The following is a 23,953-nucleotide window of genomic DNA, read 5'->3' on the forward strand; positions in this document are numbered from 1 at the left end:
TATTAGTGAGCTTGGTTAATAGAGTATATCATTAATGTAGCTATGTTACAGCTCTCTGCTGCCTTTGGATACTTAAACTAGAATCTGTGACCAAAGCTTTGACCTTTGTCAGGTGAACTTTGCAGTATTTCTGGCAGATGCTACAGCCACGTGTCAGAAATGCAGAAGGGCATTACATTTTCTTTTCAGTGGGTTTGGAAAATAGCAGAGACCTGTCTTTCAGGCTCCAGCACTCTCATTGTTATAAGCCTGCAGGTAGTCTGCACCAGAAGCCAATGTAGGTCTGCATCCTAAAGGAACTGCTCTTTAATTAGCTGGAAGGTCTGTTCCCACGCCTGCTGACTGCAGTGGAAATGGAAAGTTAAAACTTCAGAAGGGATATACTTTCTTGTAGGCCCAGGGAACACACTGCCCGGACTTGACTTAGGTATGCTGCAATGCTCCTTCACTTTTCCAGAATAATGTCTCTGATCAGCTCTGTCTGAATACATCACTCTTATGGTGGAGGAAAAGATTAACTTCCTTTTGATTATGCTCCTCTGTGTGCAGGCTGCAGTGAAGATCCCAGGTGAAGGTGTGAAGGGAGGATATGATTGCTTAGCTGTATAGGTGATCTACACTGCTAGTGAGCTTGTGTTTTCAGTGAAAGAACCTGACCTTGGATGAAAAATTAAAAAAAAAAAAAAGTGAAGCACTGCAAAACTATGCTGAGTGCCTCTTTTAGGTAAGAAGCATTTCTGCTTCCCAGGGTTAAATCTTAAACCCCCAGTCAGATGGCTTATGTAAGTTGATCTTTCTTTATTGTATACATGTCAAAACATAAATACATTTCATCAGGCGATGCATTTCAGTGTTACTGGTTCCTGGCATAACTGGCTGTTCTAAATGGTGCTGGTTGAAGCACTAAGGACATAGGGCAGTGCACTTAAATAATTTTTTTTTTTTTAAACGAACAAAAAAACCCTCAAAAAACCCTCAGACCAGATATGTTTGACCTCGTGGGCAAAATCATAATGCACATTAGCACGTTTGTCAAAAAACCTAGGTGGTGTTTATAGCCCAGCCTTCAGAGAGGAGTGCTGCTCTCCTATTCTGGGCTTGCACTGCAGTGTGATACCTGGGCAGCAGAGACTAGATTCTCACTGCTGGTTATTACACTGATGGAAGCAGCTGGAGAAATGGTTAGGCACGCAGAATTTTCCATTAATCAGAGGAAAAAGTCCAACACAGATGGTATATAGGATAGATTATGGCTGGTAATCCTTTTGTGTCCTAGAAGATTAAGGATATCCTGGTGTAGCTGAAGTCAGCTGACCTTTTTTTATTTAAATGATTGAAAATTGTTGAAGCAGTCCTGCAGAGGACCAGGGCTCTTCCAGAACCCAGAAGCAGGTGCACTGTGAATGTTTGTTAAAGGAACGGTCTGTTTAAGTCCAGCCCCGGTTACAAATTTACAGGAACTTCACTTCGTGCCATGTAAACAGCAGCAGCTACAAGATGGCTAAGAAGTCACTTGCTAGACAGCTCTATTGTATGTAAGAGATCTGAATTTTAAGAGGAGGTACAGTGAGCGTCATGTGAAGAAATGGAGGGTTTGTGAATCCTGCTGTCTGGGTCGCCCCAGGAAGCGAAGATGAATGCTTCAGTGGAAGAAGAGGATGGCTGTGCGCTCTGAATTGTCTGGCATGGATCTGTATGAGGATTACAAATCACCCTTCGATTTCAATGCTGGAGTGAACAGAAATTATCTTTACTTGTCGCCTAGCATAAACCTGTCTCCACCTGGATCACCTACACTGGTGAAGTCTGGTAACTTCCTTCTCTTCCTTTTTAAAATCTCTGCAAGAAAAGCTTAGTGATTATAATATGTAAAAAGAAACTTCTCAAATGAGAGTTGACCTGCTGTTAATTCTGATAGTTTATTAGCTTCAGTGTGTCATGTAGGTAATATGTCATGTGCTATGCATTTACCAGCTTTACCTTGTTATTTCTTCAGTAGAGAGGCAGTTTGAGGGAAAAGGAAGTGAGCAAAAAGAATAAGGAACAAAAAGGCAACTTCTGCAAGACTGGAGTAATTGGTTTAGTTTAACTATTAGCTTTTTGGACAGGGGGACTAGGAATTGCATTCTTAGTAGGACTTCAGAGCTCTGTATAGTCTAAAATCTGCTTTTGCCTTAGTACTGAAAATCTCACTGATTAACAAAGTTGCCCTCTTTTACCTTTACTCTGTTCAACCGGATATTTAAAATGGTGTAAATCTTAAACCTGCAGATATTAGCTGCACTTCTGCTCCCCTGTGCTGTGCTGCAGTGGCTTCCATCTAGTGCTTAACCCTACTAGTTTCTAGCTGCTAACCTGTTGTACAGAACACCTGCAGCCATGTCTCCCAACACATCCTAGTCTGGTGTTATTATCTTTACTTTCCATTCCTTGCAACCATATGTAATCTTCCAGAGTAATTTTAAATATAGAAAGCTTAGACCTACTTCAGGTGTGGCAAAGGAAAGTTACAAGGGTGTTAAATTTTTTTGGTGGACCTGTTCTTTAAAATCTTAAAGCGATGTGCATCCCTTGGGGAACCTCTGTGTGAAATAAACCAACCCCCTTGGTGAATCTGACAAGCCGGGGCTTCTGGGAATAGTTTTCAGCTTTCACTTTTGCAATTACTGCATCTTCCACCTTTTCTAAAGGAGTGGGGGAGCAGTCCTCTGTATCAAGTGGTGATGCATCACCATAACCACCAGCCTTTGCTGAGCTTTTTTTATTTTTCATTCCCTTTGAATGAATATATGATTAGTGTTTGGCAGAAGCCCAAGAGCTTTCTCACCTAAATTCAAGAATTATGTCTCACTTTGGCTTTTTCTCTGAGAAATGGGAAGTACTTAAATTTGATTCTTCATATATATTGTAAAATAAATATTCCCTGTGGTACTGTACCTTACTCAAATGTTGGAGCGATCTTACAATCCTGTAACAGCTTGTTCTCCTGAACTGTAACAACCACCTTTTTTCTTTAGCTTTGCCAACTGTATAGTGATAGCCAAAATGCTAATTCTGAGTGCCTGACACAGAATATGTGGTCTAAAGAGAAAGCTTTGTGGAGTCCACCCCCCCCACCCCAAGGCTGTTCATCCGAAATGACCCGGATTTCCTTAAACTGCCTGTGTTTGCTGCTGATCTCTGAATTCAGGCCAGAAAGAGGCAGGAACTTCTGGTCAAAATAGAACATGAACTTGGGTTGAAACTGACCAAAGGAAACCCCAAATCAGAAAAACTGAGTGTAAATCGAATTACTGTAATGCTTTGCCTACCCTGGCAGGATGATAGAGACTTAAGTGCCATTTCCTTGAACTGTGGACAACTGAACAACAAACTTGTTCATGTCTTTATTCGGTTCACTTAAGTAGATCTAATAAAGTGCTGGGTTAATATGCCAATCATAGAAATACAGACCTGAAAACTGACCTTTAAACTGGGTAAGTTTTCTCAATATTATGTATTTCCAATTTTTCCCCACAAATTTTAGTTTTACTCTGTTTAAGAGTTTGAGATGTGAAATGTTCGGCTAAACTTGGCTATAGCAATCAGAATACCAAATAACTGAATTTTAAGTCCTTTGCAGCATGAAGATGCAAGAGAATTAACGTAAGGAAGGGTAACAAGTTGGAAACGATTATAATAACAATTATACATAACAGTATAAAATAATAATAACAGCAGTTCCGTTGGTGGAAAAAGACCACAAGCGAGAAATGCTTTCTTAATAATAGTTTGAGCAGAAGTATTTCCATCTCTTGGCCGACTGCTAGTTTCTTGCCCCACACCCCATGGAAAGATCTAAGGTGGGCTGTGCACCTTTTCTTACCAAGCTTTCTTGAAGCCAGGATCTTGCTGGCAGTCAGCCCTAGATTATGGGTGAAATTTGGATTGTAGCCACACCATTGTGGAGGTGTGTGAGTTGTTACCTGTGTAGAGAACTGCTCCTTGGTCAGATGGTTTAGCACTTCCCAATGCATGGATGAACCCTGTGTCCTGCAAGTATTGAACTGAGGAATGGGAGTAAAGTGAACAGAGAGGTGAACAGTGACAGGGGATGAGAGGGGAGGTGCCAGAATAAATACTGATGGGAAGGTGTTTGCATACTTCATATGGAGCTCAAGAAAAAGTAATAAATGGAAGGGGGGTCAGAAGGCAAAAACTGGAGAGAAGACCTGGTCATATGTGCAGGGTGAGCTATGAAGGACTCAAAGTAGCAGTGATTTCCTGTCTTCCTAAAAGATCTAGAAATGGGAAGGGGAGATCATTCCCTTTCATCTTAGCATTGTGTCTTAAATTCAGTGTAGTAGGCAAGAAGCAGCACAAACTTTCTTAAAAAAACTAGTTTTCCAAAGACAAGGTACATTCCCAAAGCAGAAGCTATTGCTGCGGGGGACAATCCAGCATGTTTTCCTACTGGTGGATTCACTTGATCTATTTTTGGTGATATAATCCAGATGACTCTTCATAATCGGATTGAACAGACTTTCAGCTGGATGCACTAATGCTCTTGGAGTCCGTGTGGCCTTTGGTACTTGAAAACTTTCAGAAATGACTTTTGTGACAGCAAGCTCTGTGGTCCCTGAAGGGCATGCAGATGAGAACAAGATCAGGAGTTGTAGGTGCACATACTGGGAGGTTGGAGGGTGTCAGGGGAAAATGCAGTTTGCATTGTTAGTTTACCTTCATAGAGGCATGTGTAATTAAAGGAAGTTGACAAAAAGGTGTGGCATTCTTAATTGTTAAGAAAAGGAAATATGTTGATGTATAAACAAAAAATTATCTAGTTTTGTGACATGAGCCATAATACTTTTTTTCAGGTGCTGCAGTGCTGTGCTTTGGTTTGGGCATTAAACTTCAAGTTCTTTTTGCCTTAGATTTCTACCAGAAAATAGTGTCTTGGGAAACCCATAGGACCTACACAATGTTTGTGTAGAAGACACATGTAAATCTCTGAGAAAATGTGGCATAGATCTCAGGAGTAAATGCAGAATGGAATTTCATCTTCTTTCTCTTTGCTTCCTCCTCAGTGTATTCCGTGGTAACAGCATTTACAAATGTTCTGTCCATATAGCAGTGTGGTTTTAGAGGATAAGTATTCTGGATACAAATACAGGCAGAAAATATAACTGTTTTGGTAAGAATTTGTGGTATTGAGCTTTACTTGAGTTCAGTAACTTGGTCAAGAACAAGGCTGCTGCTTTTCTTAGACTCGACAGCTGCTAGCAGCATGTTTCATAGAATACTTACAACTAATTACAGACACACAGAATCTTTTTTTTCCCCTGACTTTTCAGTTGATTGTGATGTTGATATCAAACCTCACAGCAAAATCATAGGGGTGATCTCTTTGAAAATTAAGGAGTTTTTGGATTCCCAGACTAAATGATAGTATGAAGTGCCACCAGAAACTGCTGAAATGAGGATGGAATTTTGTATGTTAAATTACTGTAGTGATTAATAGGAAACATTACTTAATGTGTCCTCAATTTAGATGAATTATATATTTATACATGTATATATTTATATACATGTATACACGTGTATGTATACATACACACACACTCACCTCTCCTTTTTAACAAACAATTCTATTTTTTTTCTCTTGTATTTTAAGATTTTTATTTAATTTCTTTTTTTATTATCATTAAAGCTATTTTACCTCTTGAATAGAGAATTAGTTCTGGGAAACCACAACCATTCTAGCATGTAGTCTCCCTACAAACTAGTCTCTCTGCAATTAGAACAGAATTCCTTAATTCTGGCAAACTCTATGTTAAAGTGTCAGCCACGGAGATTCAAAATGGGAAATCATTTGCTGTAAATTTTGTTTGTTGCATTAAAAGGTGTTTAAAGTGATCTTACTGCAAGCACTAAGGACTAAGAATAAAGGAATCTTACAAGTGAATGCACCATGATAATACAAATATTATCATCTTCCTTCCTTTCCCTGAAGCTGTGAAAGCAAAATTAAGGAAGACTATAGGGATATTTGTGCTTTATATAGGAGTTTTGGCAGAGTTTTGGTTTCTGGATTTGGAAGGGGAAGAGACAGCAGTGTGAGTGGATGCACATCCTCCTCAGTCCCTTCTCAGCACTCCACTGCTTTGTCTAAATGACAGCCTTTTGCTCCATCTCTGGGCTTCTCATTTGTCGTAATGTCCAGGTGCAAATCAGCAGCTTACTTCTTGTTCCATGATATCTGCCACTTTCTAGCCACAGTGGTCCCAGTTACTAGGGATAGGAGAGGTTGAACAGGGTACAGAGGAAGAGTTTGTACTTGCAGTGCAATATTTTTCTCCACTGTTGCGAACCTTGCTTGTTGCCAAGGCTGCTCCCAGTGTGCTCGTTTTTAAATCTGATCCAGAAAGTGGTAAGGGAGGGAGCCTCTGCATTGGCCTTGAGCACCTCCTGTGCTGCCAGAGTTTCTGTGCCAGATGAGTGAGAGATCAGAGTGCACACAGACTCCTGGGCAGAGGTTGTGTAGGAAACACTGGTTGGGACATAGGATTCTGCACCTTGGTGTCTCTCAGAGAGCAGTGGGATATGTTGTTCTCAACATGTTCCCAGTCTCCTATTACAGCAGCAGTTGCAATTATATTGAGCTTTAATGCAGCTTGATAGAATGAAGTGTAAAATGCCTTTAGTTTCCTGTATGCAGTAGCACTTGAGGAACATGACTTTGGTGTCCTCTCATCAGTTTTCTTTGTTCCCTGGCACAAAAGGGCTGTATGCTAACATTAGCTGCTGTTTGGCAGCTGTTTGGCAGCTGTTTGTGGTAATCTGACTTTAAATGCTTTATTCACCTCAAGGGCTGCTCAGAAGTGACTCTATACCTGAGGTTGGAGAGGATGCTGCTGCTACAGTCAGTATGGCAGAAACACTCTCGGAAGAAGAACAGGACGAGCTAAGAAAAGAGCTTGCCAAGGTAATTCTTTTGCAAATAGCTCTTAAACTTATTTTGAGAATGAAAATCTGGGATAATGCTGTCTTTGAACATGCAGTTAATGCTTTGCATAGTTATCCTGTGAGTGTCTAAAGCCCTGTATGACACTCCTTTGTATTGCGGGGAGGGAAAGGGAAGGTGTCAAAGAGAAAAGAACGGCCAGTTCTAGCGAGGGGGAATTAAGCTGGAAGTGCTGAGTGTACAGATCTTAAACCAAGATGCATAAATATCTAACCCTTTGTTTCCCTCAAGTGAGAAGTGGGTAAGTAAGCAGTCAAAGAGAATGTTGTGGGAGCCAAAATCCAAGTATTGTCTCAACTGTTGTGGAGTAATTAAAGCTGTTTCTTTCATGAAGAATGCTTTGCTGTGTAGCCACTGTTTTGCTAATGTCTAACCACGTTACCCTTCCTGTCCATGGCAGAATTTTTTTAAGAGCAGGTTAAAGTAGCACTCTGAAGGATAGTCAAGTATTCAAGCCTGAGACATGCATTTCAAAAGTTGTCAAAGTCAAGCTTTTTTGGGCTGCCAGTCTTTTTTTTTTAGTAGCTCTGTGTGACTTTAGGATGTAATAAAAGACATTGACTTAAGCCTAAGGTTGGCAAACAAAGGTTAGCTGTGAAATAAGCACATTTAATGCAGTCTTGTATTTGGTAGTCCTGAGTATCATTTAATGCCAAAGATCGTGAGGGTAGTCTGGTCCTACTAGGGTGTGTCACTGGACTTCAGACAGATATGCAAAAAACAAAGGTGCATTGAAGATACTGGTATTTCCTCAAAGGAGCTTAAATGAGTGGGCAGCCTGATACTCTAAAGTGAGGTGATCCTGTCTGGATGAGGAAGTAGGATTGGAGGTATGCCCCAGCTTTTGTACACACAGCCTTAGTGCCTCTGTCACATCTATACAGCTCACAGGATGGCATAGTAGAACTGTTTTGACATCCCTAGTCATGATCTGATCATGCTTCTGGAAGAGGTGTAAGTGACCATCTGAGTAAAGAGGGAACAATATAGTTTTCTAGTTGCAGAGCAGCTGCTATGTACCTGTTGTGTGTTTGTGTGGGTTTTAACTGCTCAGTCTGCCACCATTTCCACCCCTGATCTGAGGAAGGCACTCCTGTGGCTGGATCCAGTCTCAGTTGCTGGCTTAACCCACAAAAGAACCTTTCTGTTTGAGCAAGGGTACAAAACTTGTGCATGGATCAGACATGCTCTGAGCTTCCTGACACTGGTCACATATTGGTACCTCTTGTGACGTGGAAGTAGAATACAGGCTTGGCGATTGTCCCAGGTTTGACTAATCTTCAAGCTTTACATATCATAGGTAATGATTTCTAAGTATACAGTCTTTTAGTTACCAATGTACATATTCCAGTAACAGCTAGCTGCAGATAGATTACTTTCTCACTAGCTCTTGTTGTAGACTATGTTGGATTTCCCTTCTAGTATTTAGAAATCCCAAATCTTTGTTCGCAAAGCCCAGCCATGATGTGATGATGATGATTTAGAAATGACTGTGAGGCAATGTAAAAAACCTGTTAGCCCTCCCGGTACTGATGTCTAATAGATGTTTTAAAGAATACATAGTTAAATGGCTGGGTATATTGCTTGTTAACTTACTTCTCATCAACTCTTCTGTCACAGGTGGAAGAAGAAATCCAGACGCTCTCACAAGTGCTAGCTGCCAAAGAGAAACATCTAGCAGAGATCAAGAGAAAGCTGGGAATTAACTCCCTACAGGAACTAAGACAGAATATTACCAAAAGCTGGCAAGATGTTACATCAACCACGGCGTATGTACCAGTTCATGATGATTGTGTAGGCTGTTGAGGTGAAAACTGTTTAGTTCTTGTGTCATGTCTAAACCCTTTGTGCTTGTGAAGTGAGGTGAGTGTAGATAAGACAAAGTTAAGTTGCACTAAAACTTAGCTGGTTAAATCAACATAGATTTTTTTAAAGAAGGACAGTGCTAGTCATATCTCATGCAAAAAAATGATGGTAATGCAGGCTATTCTTACACGCTTTTTTTGTTTGACAGATCTGAGATACCATTATTGAAATACCAAGGTGTCCTGAGTCCAACAGATTACCCTTCTTTTCCACCCTGAAAAATTGTTGTAAACTGAGCTCATGCAGGAAGAGTGCACTGTCACAGTTACTGTTCTTGCTAAACACAACTGTTAGCCTAAAGTCTAGAGCGAGCTGCCTTCTGCAATTGATGACTACACAGAATGTAACAGGATGTACCTCAAACATTTTATGGTGAAGTTTATTGACAGAACTGCTTGGTACAAAAAGTCAGACACTTGGCACAAAAACTAGATGTTTTTCAGTGTGTGTGCATAGCGTTGTTTTCTTGAGTCTTATTTTCTTTTGAGTTTTTTTTTTTTTTTGTTTTTTTGGTTTTTTTTTGTTGTTGTTGGTTGGGGTGGTTTTTTGCGCGGGTTTATTTTATTTTTTGGCAAGTCCTACAATAGCAGATAGTGTCTCTTCTGGTAGGTTCATATTGGTGAACCTCAAGTCAGTGGTGGCAGAGATGCTGTAGCTAGAAAGGACTGCAATCTCTTAAGTAGGTTGTCCATTAGACCCCAAAACTGAAGTATACCTCTGTATTTGATACAAATGTACATACACTAAAAGATTCCTTATGTGTTCTATTAAAATAACTAAAAACTAAATTTTGTTTGAGCACAGGTATAAGAGAACATCAGAAACCCTGTCTCAGGCTGGTCAGAAGGCTTCTGCTGCTTTTTCTTCTGTTGGTTCAGTAATAACCAAGAAGTTTGAAGATGTCAGGTAGGTTTCTTTAGCTTTTTGCAAGTAGTTGCAATTTTTATTTAAGCAGGTAATCACTGGAATAAATTTTTGTTGTTAACATACTAGTACTTCTAGAAGTTAATCTATCAAGAGCCCTCAGCATCTGTTTTAGGAGAGCTGAGAGACTTGCTGCAAGATCTGCTTGTACGTCCTCACTGATGCAGAAGAGTTCTGTGGTGTGTACTTTATATATGCGAGAGAAACACAATGTATGCTACAACCTCCACTACTGCTCTTACTTTTCTGGTGTGATTGCAGGTGACAGTGTCTCTACCTGCCTCTCTGATGCACATAGCACTGTCATTTCTCTTCTCTGACTTTCTCAGCTTGTGGAATGCTAGATTTAGACAACTAATATCTTTAACTGTTTGTGGTTTGACAATTTGTTTTTGTTGTTTGGGTGTTTTGTTTTGTTTGTTGGTTTTTTTTGTTTTGTCTTGTGTGTGTATTCCTTCCAGATGTGTTTTATTTTTTTTGTAAGCTATTCTGCCTCATAGAAGTGGCTTGATTTTATTACATTTTTAAGAGATTATTAGCACTTTTAAATTCTTAACTATCGTTAGCATACAACATATTTTGACTTTGTGTCAAATGACACAAATGCCAGCCCTTCATGCACATTAGGTAAGTCTTGTGGTCATTTTTAGCGCTGCTGTGAGTTGCATGCAAAACTCCTGCTGGATGCATTACAGTCAGATGCTTAACTTACAATTCTTTGATTATGTAATTTTTACTACTGGAGCATAGACAATTATTCATCTTTGCATGTAATTTGTTGTGAATAATGAGTTAAACTTATTTTTCAGTTATTGGGCAAATAAAAATTCACACATTCCAGCAGAATATTGCTGCATTGGAAGCAGTGTAATAAAATCAGCTATCTGTTTTAAAGTGCTGCCATTAACCTCTTGCTTTTTGAAGTCTAGTGAGAAAACACTTTGAGGTGCAGCTACACAGTTACATATTTTTCTTCAGATTTATCAGAACTTCCTTTCTCTCTTTAATGCTTACTCTGGCATTGTGCAGACTACAGGCATTTTCACATTCCTTTAGGTAAGGTGGGCGCAAGAATTGTTTCTGAAACTAAGCATGTAGTCAGACTGTCTCCATTAAAATCTTTAATTAAAAATTTTGTCTGTAGAAGGTAATTTCTTCTTTTGTCCAGTGTTAGTTAATGTAAAACTGAAGCTCTTTTAACATCAGGGAATATATTTCTTCATGTTCACCTGGTAACTACCCCAGAACATAAAATCTCGAGTATATTTCATAATCAATTAGTCTCTCTTCCTTGTAAGAAAGGAACCCACTAAAATGATTCTACAAGGTTTTTTTGTCAAGAGACAGAATATGGTGTTGAGGTCAATGGCATGCAGGATTCCTCCTTCTTTGTCTGTACCATGTTTGTGCCGTGACAGAGTAGAAATTTACCCCTTTTTGTGTCTATTACAATAGCTGTTTAGCATTGTGACTCTAACAGAATTACTGGAATCAAAATGTAAACTAGCTTATACATTTCCTGTTCATAGTTTGTCCAGTGAACAGTCCTTGAGTTAATTACTTTAGCAGCATCAGTATTTTAGTTACCTTGTCTGCATTGCCTTTTATCTGCTTAGTCTAAGCAAATATTCAATGTTTTCAGTAGTCAAAATTCCTGCATAGCAACTTCTGTCCATTGCCTTTCATCCTGTCTATGCACGCCTGAGTCCGGCTTCATCTTTTCTGTACTCTTCCACTAAGTAGCTAAAGACAGCACCAGGATCTCTATAAAGACTAGGGATTTGGCTCCTAGAATACTAACTAGGAGCTATAGCCCCCAGGGAGGAGATGGGTGGTGGCACAGGATGCTCTCTGAAGTGAGCTCAGTTTGCTCAGGTATAAGAAGAGCAGCTGGTCTGAAATACGTCCCCTTTAGCATCAGTGAGGTAATGGGAGCCTGGAAGATGTCTCTGTACCTTTGGGATGCAGAGCTCAGCTCCTCACTTTACAGGGTTCATTCACCTTCCTTAAGGCTATTGGTGTTCTTCTGTTAGTATTAGACTATTGCATTGGCAAGGACAGGCACAGACTCAGAGCTGTCTTCTGTCCTCAGGAATTTAATACATCAAAAGAAGAGTGTCCTAATTACTCTAGTTAGTAGCTATGTGGGTGTTGAGTTCTCCTTATCAGAAACTGGGCCACTGGGAGGGAATGTAACAATGCCAGAGGAGTCCACACCATTGGTGTGCTTCTTGGGGAGAATCACAGCAATGAAAATTCAAAGTATTGTTATAAATTCAGAAGCAGTGAGGTTTAAAAAATAAAACAAAATTGTGAAAAATTAGTGCTGTTCAAGATCTTAGTTGCACTTGAGCAAGAGACTAAAAACCTTTGAGTTTTTTTGTTTTTCATGAGAACCAAATTCATCTGGGATTCAGCCAGTGAATTCAGGTCCCAGGGTTATGTGACTACTCAAGTCGTGTCTACTTTTAAGACTACGCAAGTCTGAACTTCAGAAAGTTTTAGCTGCCTAAATTCTTTCCTGGAAATGAGAATTGATGGGCCTGATACTTATTTGAACTAATACTGAATACGCAAGTGCGTTTTTATTCTTAAACTCTTAAGTAGCAGCTTCATCGTGGCTACGCTTTCCTTGTATTGTTTTAGTTGAGGGACTTCTCACCTTTAATGGTGTGATTTCTTCTGTGTTGGACTATTTCTACGTGTTCCATGCAGCAAACATCACATGCAGGTCTTCGTTCTTGCACTGCAAAGTGATTTTGTAGGGAGTTAGAAAAGGAAGTGAGGCAGATGGTGGAGCTGTGAACTTGGAAAGTACTAAATGGAGGGGAAGGGAGGACTGGTAATGCAATGTCAGTGTGTTATTGCTGCCTTTTTTTGCTTGTTTCCTCTGCTCTTTGTTATGCTGACATGAACTTTGTTCCTTCTTAGGTTTCTCTTAATACCTTTATTCTCCTTTATAAGAATGTCTTGAAGTTGTGATGAACTAACCTTCCTTGTGTAAGCAACATCAGTATTACTTGCAAAACAACAATAGTACCAAGATGTAGTGCTCTTCAAACTTCTGAGCAATCACGAATTTGCACGTGGCTCCTCCTGCACTGTATCTGTATTATGGAGCAGAAGTCCATCTTTGCCTTGTTCTGAGATTGCAGAATAACTTCCTTTGCTTGCTTTGAAAGGCTGATATATTATCATGGATTCCTAAATATCATCATTTATCAGCTGGAAACTTAACTACTAACAAAAGCAAATAGCTAGTGTGTATGCACTCTTCAGACCATGTTTCTAGGTAGGGACTCTGGCATAGGTCCTTGTGCCTTTTCAAAATGTGAGGTAATGTAGTAGCTTTATACAATAATCACGTAAAGGATAAGAAAGCTTTTAATGCAATACAAAATACGTAGAAGACTGGAGAGCAACTTAACTGTATCTTTTTTATGAATTGTTTTTTTAAGCGAGGAGTTTGCTTCTGAGCATTGTAAAAAGGGTTTCTCTTTTTCAAACTGCCCAACTTGGTCTAGTTGAGTGAGTGCTTTGATATGGCATTCTGTCTTTTGGGGAAAAAATACGGTTCTCTTCTTTATAAAGCCTTTCAAGGCTTAATTGTGCTTCTTTGCACTGCTTGAAGAACAGGTGATGTTAAAAAAAATATCAACTGCATTTATCTAATCCAGTTCTCTTGCAAACCAGATCATTGTGATAAAACTATCTTATGATGTCATACAAAATGGATACTGAGTGTATATGTAAGTGTGTTGTACAACAGCAAGTAAATCCTTCATGAATGTATGAATAGTTCTTCTGTTAAATGATCTCTGATATTAAATTAAACTTCTGTAGAACCTGTTAAAAGATCTGCAGTACACTATAGGTTGCTGTGTTTCAGTGTGAGCAGTTCTACAGTTTGTAAATACATGAATTTCACCCTCTTTAGCCTTAAGCTTCTTGCAGGTTGAGGGGAAGTGGCTGAGCATGACTGGAACTGGTTAGTGTCAGCGTAGTTCTGCAATAATGCCTGTCACGTAGCAAGGCCAGAACTTGTAGTAGTCCACATCTCAGTGGGGAATATAAATTACAATCCAGAAGACAATCAGCTTCTCTGTGTTCTGGAAAAGCCTGTGGAAGTCAGTTCTTATGTAAGATGAAACACAGCAGAAATGGGGTTGGGGAAATGGATGAAACATGGCTGTGCATTACTGATGTGTGTCAGGGAAGCATCTGGCCTTTGTGTATCTGATTCTCAGTGCACTGTATGTACAAATCAATCTATGGTTGTGCATCTGCCCTAAGGGATCCCAGCCTTAAGGGAACTTTTCACTTGTGTAGTTTTCCCGTATCACTGTATTTTACTGATGAGCCTCCAGAAAGAATCTCTTAAAACTCGTTCGGCAATGAACATAGAACTTTTTTGCTTCCGTGAATGTATCTTTCATTGTGCTGAGATACTAATTGAAAGTTTGGAGGTACCTCATATGAGAGAGTTATTTCCCTTCCCTCCCCTTCTCCCCCAGCAACTGCCTGGAAATTATTCTCTTGAAAGACATCGTAAAGCCCAGACAAAATTTGACATTCCAAATATAGTTATGACCATCTGTGATCATCAGTTTTAATAATTTTAAGTTACTACTGTGGTATTTCATAAGAAACATTTAACATATAAGACTTGTTTGTATCAAGAGTAAACAGGGATTTTCTAGATGGAACTAAATTGGATTTTAGGTGGTCTTGAGGTTATTTGAGAGCTCCTTAATCTATATCCAGTCACCTTCTATGAGTATGTGTAAACAAGCAGTAACTGTATAGCAACACTAGCTGGTTACAGAAATCCTCCATGAATTTCAGAGCACAGAACTAGGACTTTCTCCCTGCCCCCAGCATAAATCTGACCTTGAATACAGATTGATGTGACTGCTCTTGCTAGATAATGTGTATTGACGAGTAGATAATTTGTATTGATGAGTGTGGAAATCTTACACTGAATTGAAATGCAGGCCTTCTGAATGTAGGGATAGTTCTTTTTGGTAGGAAGGTGAGTTGCTTGATAAGACTCTTGAGTGTTCACTTTCTACTTGATATCATCCAGACTGTAAATGCAGCATGAGTCTCATTGCTTGAGAAACTTAATGAGTAGACAGACTGTTGCAGCTAAGCCGAGTAAGTACTAACAAGCATGGCACTTGAATCTCTCTAAAAGGGAAAAAGGTTGTTGCAGCTTTTGCTCTGACGTACTTGTGTGTGTGCATGGCTAAGCAATCTAAAAAAGCAAACCCAAGCAGTTACTGTATAGGACTGTATAAGACTGTTTGGCTGTTTACCAAAGATAGTATCCAGAAGTCAGCTCTCTAAGCCAATTTCTTCTCCATGTAATACTTAAACTAATTTCTTGCTTTCTCTTTTCTTAATGCTGGCACTTAGTATACGCTCCATACAACATTCAATTAGTATGCCTATTATGAGGTAATGTATGTATAATCCACCTGTTGTGTTTATTTTCATGTGTAGAATCAAGTAAAATCTAACTTAAATCAGCTAACATAGGTTTAAAACAAAACCAAAAAATCCACCCCGCTTTGTAATGGATTTCCTGTACTAACATATAGGATAAAGTTCGTTTTATTTCTGTTTATTGGTGGTGGCTATCAACATATGGAATGTGACCAAGTGCAATTCCCTGCTGTTTAGGAAAACTATAACAACTTTTCCCTGAAAAATTACATTAGAAATGTAATGCTACTAAGTGATTGCAAGTTTAAAAGGCAGTAGCTTGGTATGTTTTTGAACAATGAAAGTGAGTAAAAAAAATACTATAGTTTCACAAAAAGTCTCTTGGTGACTTGGGGTGCTTGCCTTTTCTCTCCCCTTGCTTGGCACTGTGTCCCTCTATCTCCTGAGAGTCTGGTTTTGATATATGTGTCATTTTGTGCTTTCCCAAGTGAGAGAGTGCTGCTAAATGTGGATGACCTATGCAAATACCAAGCAAAGGGAGAAAAGAAGCTTCAGACTTCTTTTTAAAAAACACCCTTGTCTTTAATATTTATATAATGAATTTTTGTGTCTGTTATGAACCCACAGTCCTGGGGCACTGAAGGCAAGCAATTTCCATCCTGCATAAAGGCAGAAAAAGTGTACAAGCTGCTGGACAAATTTGCACATGGCAGTGACAGCTAGTCGGAGCATTAAGCCACTCTTCTGACCCTAATGGATAATACACTGGCCCTCAGCGTTGGAAATCCCAAGCTGTCCTGCTCTTCGTATGCAAAACTTACCATTTGTAATTAGAGCTGCCTCTGGCACTTAAAGACAAGGGGGAGTCTCCCTTAAATTTAACATGTTAGAAGAAAGTGCCACTGTGAACCATGTTTTATTAATTTAACGTGTAGCCAATTAAACTGAACTATAGTTTTCCTATAAAAAGTGGAAAAACTCTGCTGAGCTTGCTTCAGCAGTAATGTACTAGGCTAACCAGAAGTGATGACTAAACTTTTTTGAAGAAATCCTTTAAGCCAGAAACCTGTTTGAAATCACTGGTATAATGACCTAAACCTAAAATACTTACTAGTTCTCCCTTCCATGTTGATATGAAGAATCCTATCGCTGGGCCTGACAATGTCAGTTGCCAAAGATAAAAGTGAGCCTTCAACTTGAGTATGTTTTAATTTTAGTTTTGTAGTACTTGGGGAGATTCAGAGGTAAACTATTTTTAGGCTACCCTTAAAAACAAGGAAAGAGCCACAGACAAACAAATCTCATGTTCCCATTGGGAAAAAGCAACTGTCTGCTTGTTTTCTGATATTTATAGACTAACCAGATATGGTTCAAATTCTGTGGTTCCTTTTTTTGTTTTCCCAGAAATTCTCCTACTTTCAAGTCCTTTGAGGAAAAAGTTGAGAACTTAAAGGTAAGCATTACTAAAACACATTGGTGATTGTGGAGCTGTGGATGTGGAGAAAAGACTGAAGTAGTTTAAGTGGAAATGATTTCTCTGCCTAATGATTTGTGAATGAAAAAATGTGCTTCCTGCACCTCTTACAGGAGGATACTTCTAACTGGAAGAACTAACAGCCAGCTAAACTGCACAAACAGCTAATGTAAAATACCTAGTATTAGGTAGCCACAATGGTCTAGGCTTTATTTCGTGCCTTTCTAGGCACTAGTATCCCATGCAGGAGAATAGCTTGGGAAGCTTCTCTCATTTCTGGCATAAAAGACAAAAGGCCTTTGTATCTTAATTTAAAATGTACTCACAAAACCCTCAAGTTCCAGAAACAACCATTAATAGCTTCTCCAAGTAAAAGCTCACTTTCAAAATAACTAATACATGTAACTGGACCAGGTTTGACTGTTCTCATGGGCACACTCATGGGTTGGATGAGGAGCATGCAAGTGATAGCCTGGGGAACTATGCATTCCCTTGCAACTAACTGGCATTAACATGTTACCTGGAGAAAGTAAGAGAGTTGCTCTGCCGCATAAAGATCTCAGGAATTACTGTTGAGACACAAAACTACTCAGAGTTCTTTCTTGAGCAATACAGAAGCAAGTTTTAACTTTGAATCTCTTAAAGCCTAAATGGCTTGAAAGGCTGCATGTCTGTATCTATTTGTAACTTGAGAGTATGTGAACCTTTGGACTCTGAAATCAGCCTTGTTTATAAGGGCTGCTTTGTGTATCTGAAAGATAAAGGAAGACTGCTGTGTTAATTTGCTGGTGAGTATTTCCTGCTGGATATGTGAAGACTTGTATTCAGAGTATTGTGGAGGTTGCTCAGTCCTGGAAAAGCTGCTGTGCTGAAGAGAGTTACTAACCTTACTAATGCAGAGGTACTGGTTTTGTACAGTTAAGCATGTCTGGCATGCCAAGTAACTAATATTTTATGTTGGGGCTCTCTCTATCTAGTCGAAAGTTGGAGGAAGCAAACCTGCTGGGGGAGACTTTGGAGAAGTTCTCAACTCCGCTGCCAATGCCAGTGCCACAGAAACTATTGCAGAACAGACAGAGGAGGAGACCCACTGAAATTCCTGCCTGTCCTGCTACCCACTGCCAGATACTGCAAGCAAAAACCAAGCACACTTGTAACATTCTCTGCGCTCTTTCCACCAGATGTGCTTTTATGTAGCACGTAGTTATTTTACCAGATTAACTGATACCAAGCTTGTTTGTGGGTTCAAAATATTTTTGAAACTAAAATATGTTATTTGGGGTTTTGTGTGGGAAGGGGAATTTTTATGCCTTTCAAGCATTTAAAGGACTTACCTGTAATTTAAAGGCAACCTTTAAAATATAGCAATGAAAAAAACCAACTCTTTTGAGAAGTTAATTATACTGTACAGATACTGTGGATACATAATTTCTTTTCAATCTGTAACTACTGCTCAACTTAATCATTATGAATCTACTGCTGCTGCCAAACTGAAGCTTGTTTCTTCTCTCCCTTGTGATTATTTCAGTTGAGTGTTGCCTGCAAGGGACACTGGACTAGGAGGAAGGATCGCTCCTAGCTAAAGAAAGGACTTCCATTTCAGCAGGCTTTACACAAGTTATAGCAGGATCACACATGAGTAGCAGTGTACTGTCTTATGAGCATGTTCCTCATACAGCAGATGTGGATGGGTAACGCAGAACATCTAAGAATTACCCATTTATCTGTGCATCGTCCACGTAGGAAACTTCTGACCAATGCCAATGGAAGCAAGATGCCTCATAGTGCTGGTTTGGTTCAGTCCCCATAACATTTTCAGTCTTGTTTTTTGCACAGGATGTCAGTGTGGTTTGGTAACACACTTCTGAAGGTTTGACCAGTTGTGAATAGATTCATCTTCATTCACACATGGTGGTGTCTCATTCATACTAACAAAGTGTAGACTGCAAGAATAAGCCTGAGCGCAGAAGTGGTTCTTTCTTAGGCATCAAGAGCATTGCTCCTAAACTCTAACATTGCTTCCCTTGTAGGCTGACCCTTGAAAACATCTGATACACTGTCTTACTGTTTTCATGTGTTAAAGGCCTGTACCTCTAGCAGCACCCCTGTCCCTGTTCATGACCCCAGAAATCTGTTTTGAGAGGTGTACAATGTCATTGCTCAGCATAGCTCTCTTACAAGATCTGTCCTCCTACATGTTTTATCTGCTGTACTCCTCAAATTTCTTGTGTTTTGTTTGTTTCTGGCACATGGTATTGGTATGGTTAGAACTTTTTATCACTGCGCTTAGAACTGGAAACAAGTTTTGCAACATTTGTGTGAAATCCGTGAAACTTCAACCACCGCAGATGTCTGGAGGGAAAAAAGTTGGCTCCTGACAACCTTGCTAGCATGTCAGATGTAGAATATATGCTTAATCACATGTGAGAAGCTTAATAAAAACCTGTATGTGAGGAATGTATTGTCCCGTGAATATGGAGGATAACGTAAATAAGTAAGGAAGTTTTCTTTCTAATTGAAACAGTCCTCGAAGTCTGGTTTCAGTGCTGATATATACTACTGTACTGGGGGGAATCTGCATGGCTGAGCTTGACATTTCTGGAGAAGACTAAGGTTAGATTGCCTTCTAGTGTCTTACAGAAAATTACAGAATCACAGACTTGTTAGGGTTGGAAGGGACCTCTGGAGGTCCAACCCCCCTGCCAAGGCAGGGTCACTTAGGTTACGCAGGTTACACAGGTGTCCAGGCAGGTTTTAAATGTCTCCAGGGAGGGAGAATCCATTACCTCCCTGGGCAGCCTGTTCCAGTGCTCTGCCACTGCATTAAATTAAACTGCCCTGATTACATTGTGAAGTTCAGAAAATGGGTTGAGATGTACCCTCAGCCTTTGACAGCTGCACATTAGCAAAGGAAGGGAGAATTGAAGGGTACAGAGAGAGTCTTGCTCTTCCTTTGTCGAGTCAGTACCATGTAGAGCAGGTCCTTCTGGAACATGATCCTTGTTGTATGAGGTTTTTATTTATTTATCTGAGGAAGAGAAGGGTCATCTACTCCAGAGTTGAGCTCTCTGTGTTCTGAAGGAAGGTTTGTTTTTTTTTTTATGACCAAATGGCAGGATGATTTTTCTGTAATACAGTATTACACTGAAGCTTTGCAGCTGCAGCCTCACATGAGCTTCAGCTGTGTCCTCCTCTGCCCACACCTTCCCTGCTCCGAGTGCAAGTGGCCTTGGGGTCACTTGGCCACTGAAGCTTTGCCTTCAGGGGTAGTGTGTTAATCACAGAATCAGTGAGGAGGGAAAAGACCTCTTGAGATCATCTGACCTGTGACCGATCACCACCAAGTCAATCAGACCATGGCACCAAGTGGGGCACCCAAGGGAATGGCCTGAGGTGGTGTCAGGGGAGGTTTAGGTTGGATGTGAGGAGAAGGTTCTTCACCCAGAGGGTGGTTGGGCACTGGAACAGGCTCCCCAGGGAAGTGGTCACAGCACCAAGCCTGACAGAGATCAAGAAGTGTTTGGACAATACTCTCAGGCACACGGTGTGACTGTTGCGGTTGGTCCTGTGCAGGGCCAGGAGTAGAACTCTATGATGCTTCTGTGTCCCTTCCAACTCGGCATGTTCTGTGATTCTGTGAAGTGCCACATCCAGTCTTTCCTTGAACACATCCAGAGACAGTGACTCCACCATCTCCCTGGAGTGCCAGTTCTCATGTCTAGCTACCCTTTTCGTGAAGAAATTCGTCCCGGTATCCATCCCCAGCCTCTCCTGGCTCAGTTCCTGGACTTGTCCTCCCGTCCCGCCGCTGCTCCCTCTGCGCAGCGCGGCGCCCGCGTCCCTCACCCAACATGGCGCTGCCCGCCTCAGCCCCTCGCGCCGCGCCTGCGTTGGGGTGGCGGCCCCGCCCCTGGCAGCGATGGCGGCGCGGGGCTGGTCGCGGTTCGCGGTCCGGGTTGGGGCTCGGCAGTGTCGGGCGGCGGTGCCTCCGGTCCGCAGGGCCAGTGGGGCCGCGCCGGGCGCCGCAGAGACCCCCCCGCAGCGCAGGGAGCAGCGCCCGGGCAGCGGCACGGCAGGCTCTGGCCCCCAGCAGGTGAGGGCGCGGCGCGGTCGGGCCGAGGCAGCGTCCTCTACTCGGCCCTGGTGAGGCCACATGTGGAGCATTGTGCTCGGTTTTGGTCTCCACAGTTCAAGGAAGACGAGGAGCTGTGGAGAGCCACAAAGATGATGAGGGGTCTGGAGCATCTCTTAGGAGGAGAGACTGCGGGAGCTGGGCATGTTCAGTCTGGAGAAGAGCAGACTGAGGGGATTCTCAAAGACGACTGCCGCGAGGATGGGGCCAGACTCGACTCAGTGGTGCCCAGAGACAGGACGAGGAGCAGTGGCCGTAAACTGAACCACAAAATGTTTCACCTCAAGATGAGGAAGAACTTTACATTGAGGGTGTCAGAGCACTGGAACAGGCTGCCTAGGGAGGTCATGGAGCCTCCCTCTCTGGAGACGTTCAAACCCCACCTGGACAGGTTTCCCTGTAACCCGCTCTAGGTGCCCCTGCCTTGTTGGGGCTTTGGACTAGATGATCTCCAGAAGTCCTTTCCAGCCCTAACAATTCTGTGATTCTCTTTTCACTGCTTCACCCTGGGTAGTAAATAGCCTGCAGAGAAACATGGACAGCTCATATTTCTTTTTAACATGCTCCTACAAAGATCTAATATAGAAAGTGAGCAAGTAATTTTGGTTGTGTAGAATGCAAGGTAACAGCTCCGTGGGCAAAGCTGTATTATGGCTTTTGCAGGCTGGCAGGGAGGATGTGGAAAATCTTTAATTGATTGTAGTGGGTCAGATCAAAGACCTGTTAGGCCAGTGCTCCAGAGACTTGTAGTGGAAATATAAAGACTCACGAGTGAAACACCTGTAGAATTGTATATGTGTGAAAGCAGCAAAAGAAACAGGAGGACAGGGTTTGAAAGGATGCTGTATAATAATGTGGAAAACCACAGTTCTCCAGGAAGCTGTTGTCAGGAGTAAAACTGAAGATGATGGGCTTGGCAAGGCCTACACTGATAAGCAGGAGCATGAGTGATTCATCAAGAGCAGACCCTGCTCCTGAACTACAGGAGGAGGGCAACATGCCTGTGTCCCATATTTTATGTGCCATTTGTTTTCCTGGTCCTCCACCATGAAAACAGTCATGGAGAGACAGTGAGCTGTAGGTCTGCTATTTATTGAGTCTGCACTAAGTAAAACACTGGAGCAAAGGACTACCCTCTAAACAACTGTTGAGTCCTGAAGGGTGTAAAACATTTGTCCAAAACTTAGTTCACCGTTGCCAAACAGGATCAATCTTGGAGGTGCAGTGAGGCCTTGATAGCTGGCAGCCTTCATCCTTGGTGTTGTATCCAAGTGGTATTTCTCCAAATGCTTGTTGTGGGTCTGTGGGTATGAGAATGTGAGTGGTTGGAACTTGGGAGAGAGTGAGTGGTAAAATGAATTTAAAGATTTGTGAATAACCATCACTTTCTCTAGCAGTGCAGGGAGTTTTGTCATGCTGATTTTCCCTACACATTGTGACTGTGCCTGTTAGCAGACACATAGGGAAACACGAAAAAGCTCTGTGTGTACTGATGTATCACAAAAAATCTCTTCCAGGCTGAAAAGGCCTGACCTCTGATTATTCTTCAGGTGGAAGTTGTCTTTTTGTAACTTTTTTCAGTTCTGTTTGCCCACACCAGTGGGATTACTTGGAGTGTGCCCAGTAGGATATGGAGATTGATGCTGTGAATTATTATTGCAGGACTGGTGTGGTAGTGGGCGTGTAGAACTGGAAATGCCTGTCACTGAATCCATGACATGATATCCCAGATTACTGCACAATCTGTAATATTCTGTGAAATTGATTCCATTGAAAATCCACACTATCAAAGCTGGCTGTGCGAAGATCAAAAGTTTGCCTAACCTAGGATGCTGGCTCAGGTGGTGTCCAGGGGGTTGTCCACAGAAGAATTTAGGAAGAGGATCACTTGATCCAGCTGTAGGAGATACTGAATGCTACCTTAGGAATTTGGAATCCCTACCGTAGGGATTTGGGAAGTTGATTTTTCCCCCTTTTTTATTTTTCTGTTCAAGTAAGAAGCTGGAAACATTTTTTCTTTTTCTGTCTACAAAGTCATCAAGCCTTTGAAGCTTCTTAACGAACTCAAATGTTACATAGTATTCACAGCATCATTTCCAAGTGGAATTACATGTACAAATATAAAATAATGCAGTACTAGAAATCAAACTAGGCATGAAAAATGAATATCTGGACTACAGCTCTGAATTTCACTTTGCTGAAATACTTTTTCACTCGAACCAGAGGAAGAAAAGTAACTTGCTTTGCAGTGTCCCAGTGATGTTCAAAGCAGAACAAGGAGATGAAGATAATCATGACTCTACTTTCATGCTGTTCTTAGCCCAGTTAGTTCTCTGTGAGCCTGGGTGTCATTGATGATTATTCACTGTTTGCTCTTTGAAGAGTGTGCACAAGAGGGAGTGGATTTTGGTGAGAATGAAGTAGCAGAGGAAAGTGGCATATTGAAATGAGGAAAATGAAAGGGATCTGACTTGCAGAGTAATCTGCATTTTGTGTGGTTTCCTTGAAATTACATTTTCACCACTTTTAACTGATTTTTGATTGCTATGAAGTGTGTTATCTGGTAAATAAACTTTCCCATAGCTGGGAGCAACCCTGGTGCTAGTGGGGCTCCCCTCAGAAGAGGGTGCAGTGGCTCTAGCTGCATCCCCTTTCTGCATCAGCAGGATCTGCTCTTTCAAGCACGAGGAGTGTGGTCTTGCTTATTCCTTACCTGAGCCACACATTCCTTATCTCAGGTGGCAAATCAACAGGCCCAAAGTGCTGCCTGGCTTTTGCTGTGCTTCACCCAGTAAGAGCCAGAGGTGCTGTTTGGGTCCTTAATGTTTCTTGTTCTTTTGGGGAGAAGTTTGATAATGTTTCTGTACAGATTTTGTCTGCCAGCTGTTTTTCTTTTGTTTGTGGAACAATGGCTTATTTTAGGCAGATATAAGTAAACTTGATAAATGGGCATGTCTTCAGATGATTCAAAAAGCATGATGATGTTTTTCCTAAAACTTTTAAATTTTTGGGCACAGCAGTAATGTGTACTGCTGACCTTGCTTCAGAGTTGCCTAGTGGTGTCTTGCTGTGTTGGTAACTTTTTAGGGGTTCGTCTTTGTGTTTT

General features: G+C 41.1%; 1 protein-coding gene across 9 annotated transcripts in view; it reads left to right on the forward strand.

Annotated features, from left to right (window-relative positions):
* Nucleotides 1-23,953, forward strand: part of TPD52 (tumor protein D52) — a 119,094-nt gene that overhangs the window by 21,993 nt on the left and 73,148 nt on the right. For 2 of the 9 annotated variants that reach the window (XM_064650156.1, XM_064650145.1), the window contains 7 exons: nucleotides 6,849-6,964; nucleotides 8,624-8,772; nucleotides 9,674-9,775; nucleotides 10,823-10,849; nucleotides 15,212-15,253; nucleotides 16,646-16,694; nucleotides 17,693-19,172. In XM_064650156.1, the coding sequence (XP_064506226.1) occupies nucleotides 6,849-6,964; nucleotides 8,624-8,772; nucleotides 9,674-9,775; nucleotides 10,823-10,849; nucleotides 15,212-15,253; nucleotides 16,646-16,694; nucleotides 17,693-17,809 (602 nt within the window). In that variant the 3' untranslated portion in view covers nucleotides 17,810-19,172. Of the gene's footprint in view, nucleotides 1-1,355; nucleotides 1,810-6,848; nucleotides 6,965-8,623; nucleotides 8,773-9,673; nucleotides 9,776-9,862; nucleotides 9,962-10,822; nucleotides 10,850-15,211; nucleotides 15,254-16,645; nucleotides 16,695-17,692; nucleotides 20,809-23,953 lie in introns of those variants that run through there. The other 7 variants (XM_064650119.1, XM_064650128.1, XM_064650137.1 and 4 more) reach the window with 7 other exon arrangements.

This window comes from Pseudopipra pipra, chromosome 1 (assembly GCF_036250125.1).
Source record: "Pseudopipra pipra isolate bDixPip1 chromosome 1, bDixPip1.hap1, whole genome shotgun sequence".
NCBI classification, from domain to species: Eukaryota; Metazoa; Chordata; class Aves; order Passeriformes; family Pipridae; genus Pseudopipra; species Pseudopipra pipra.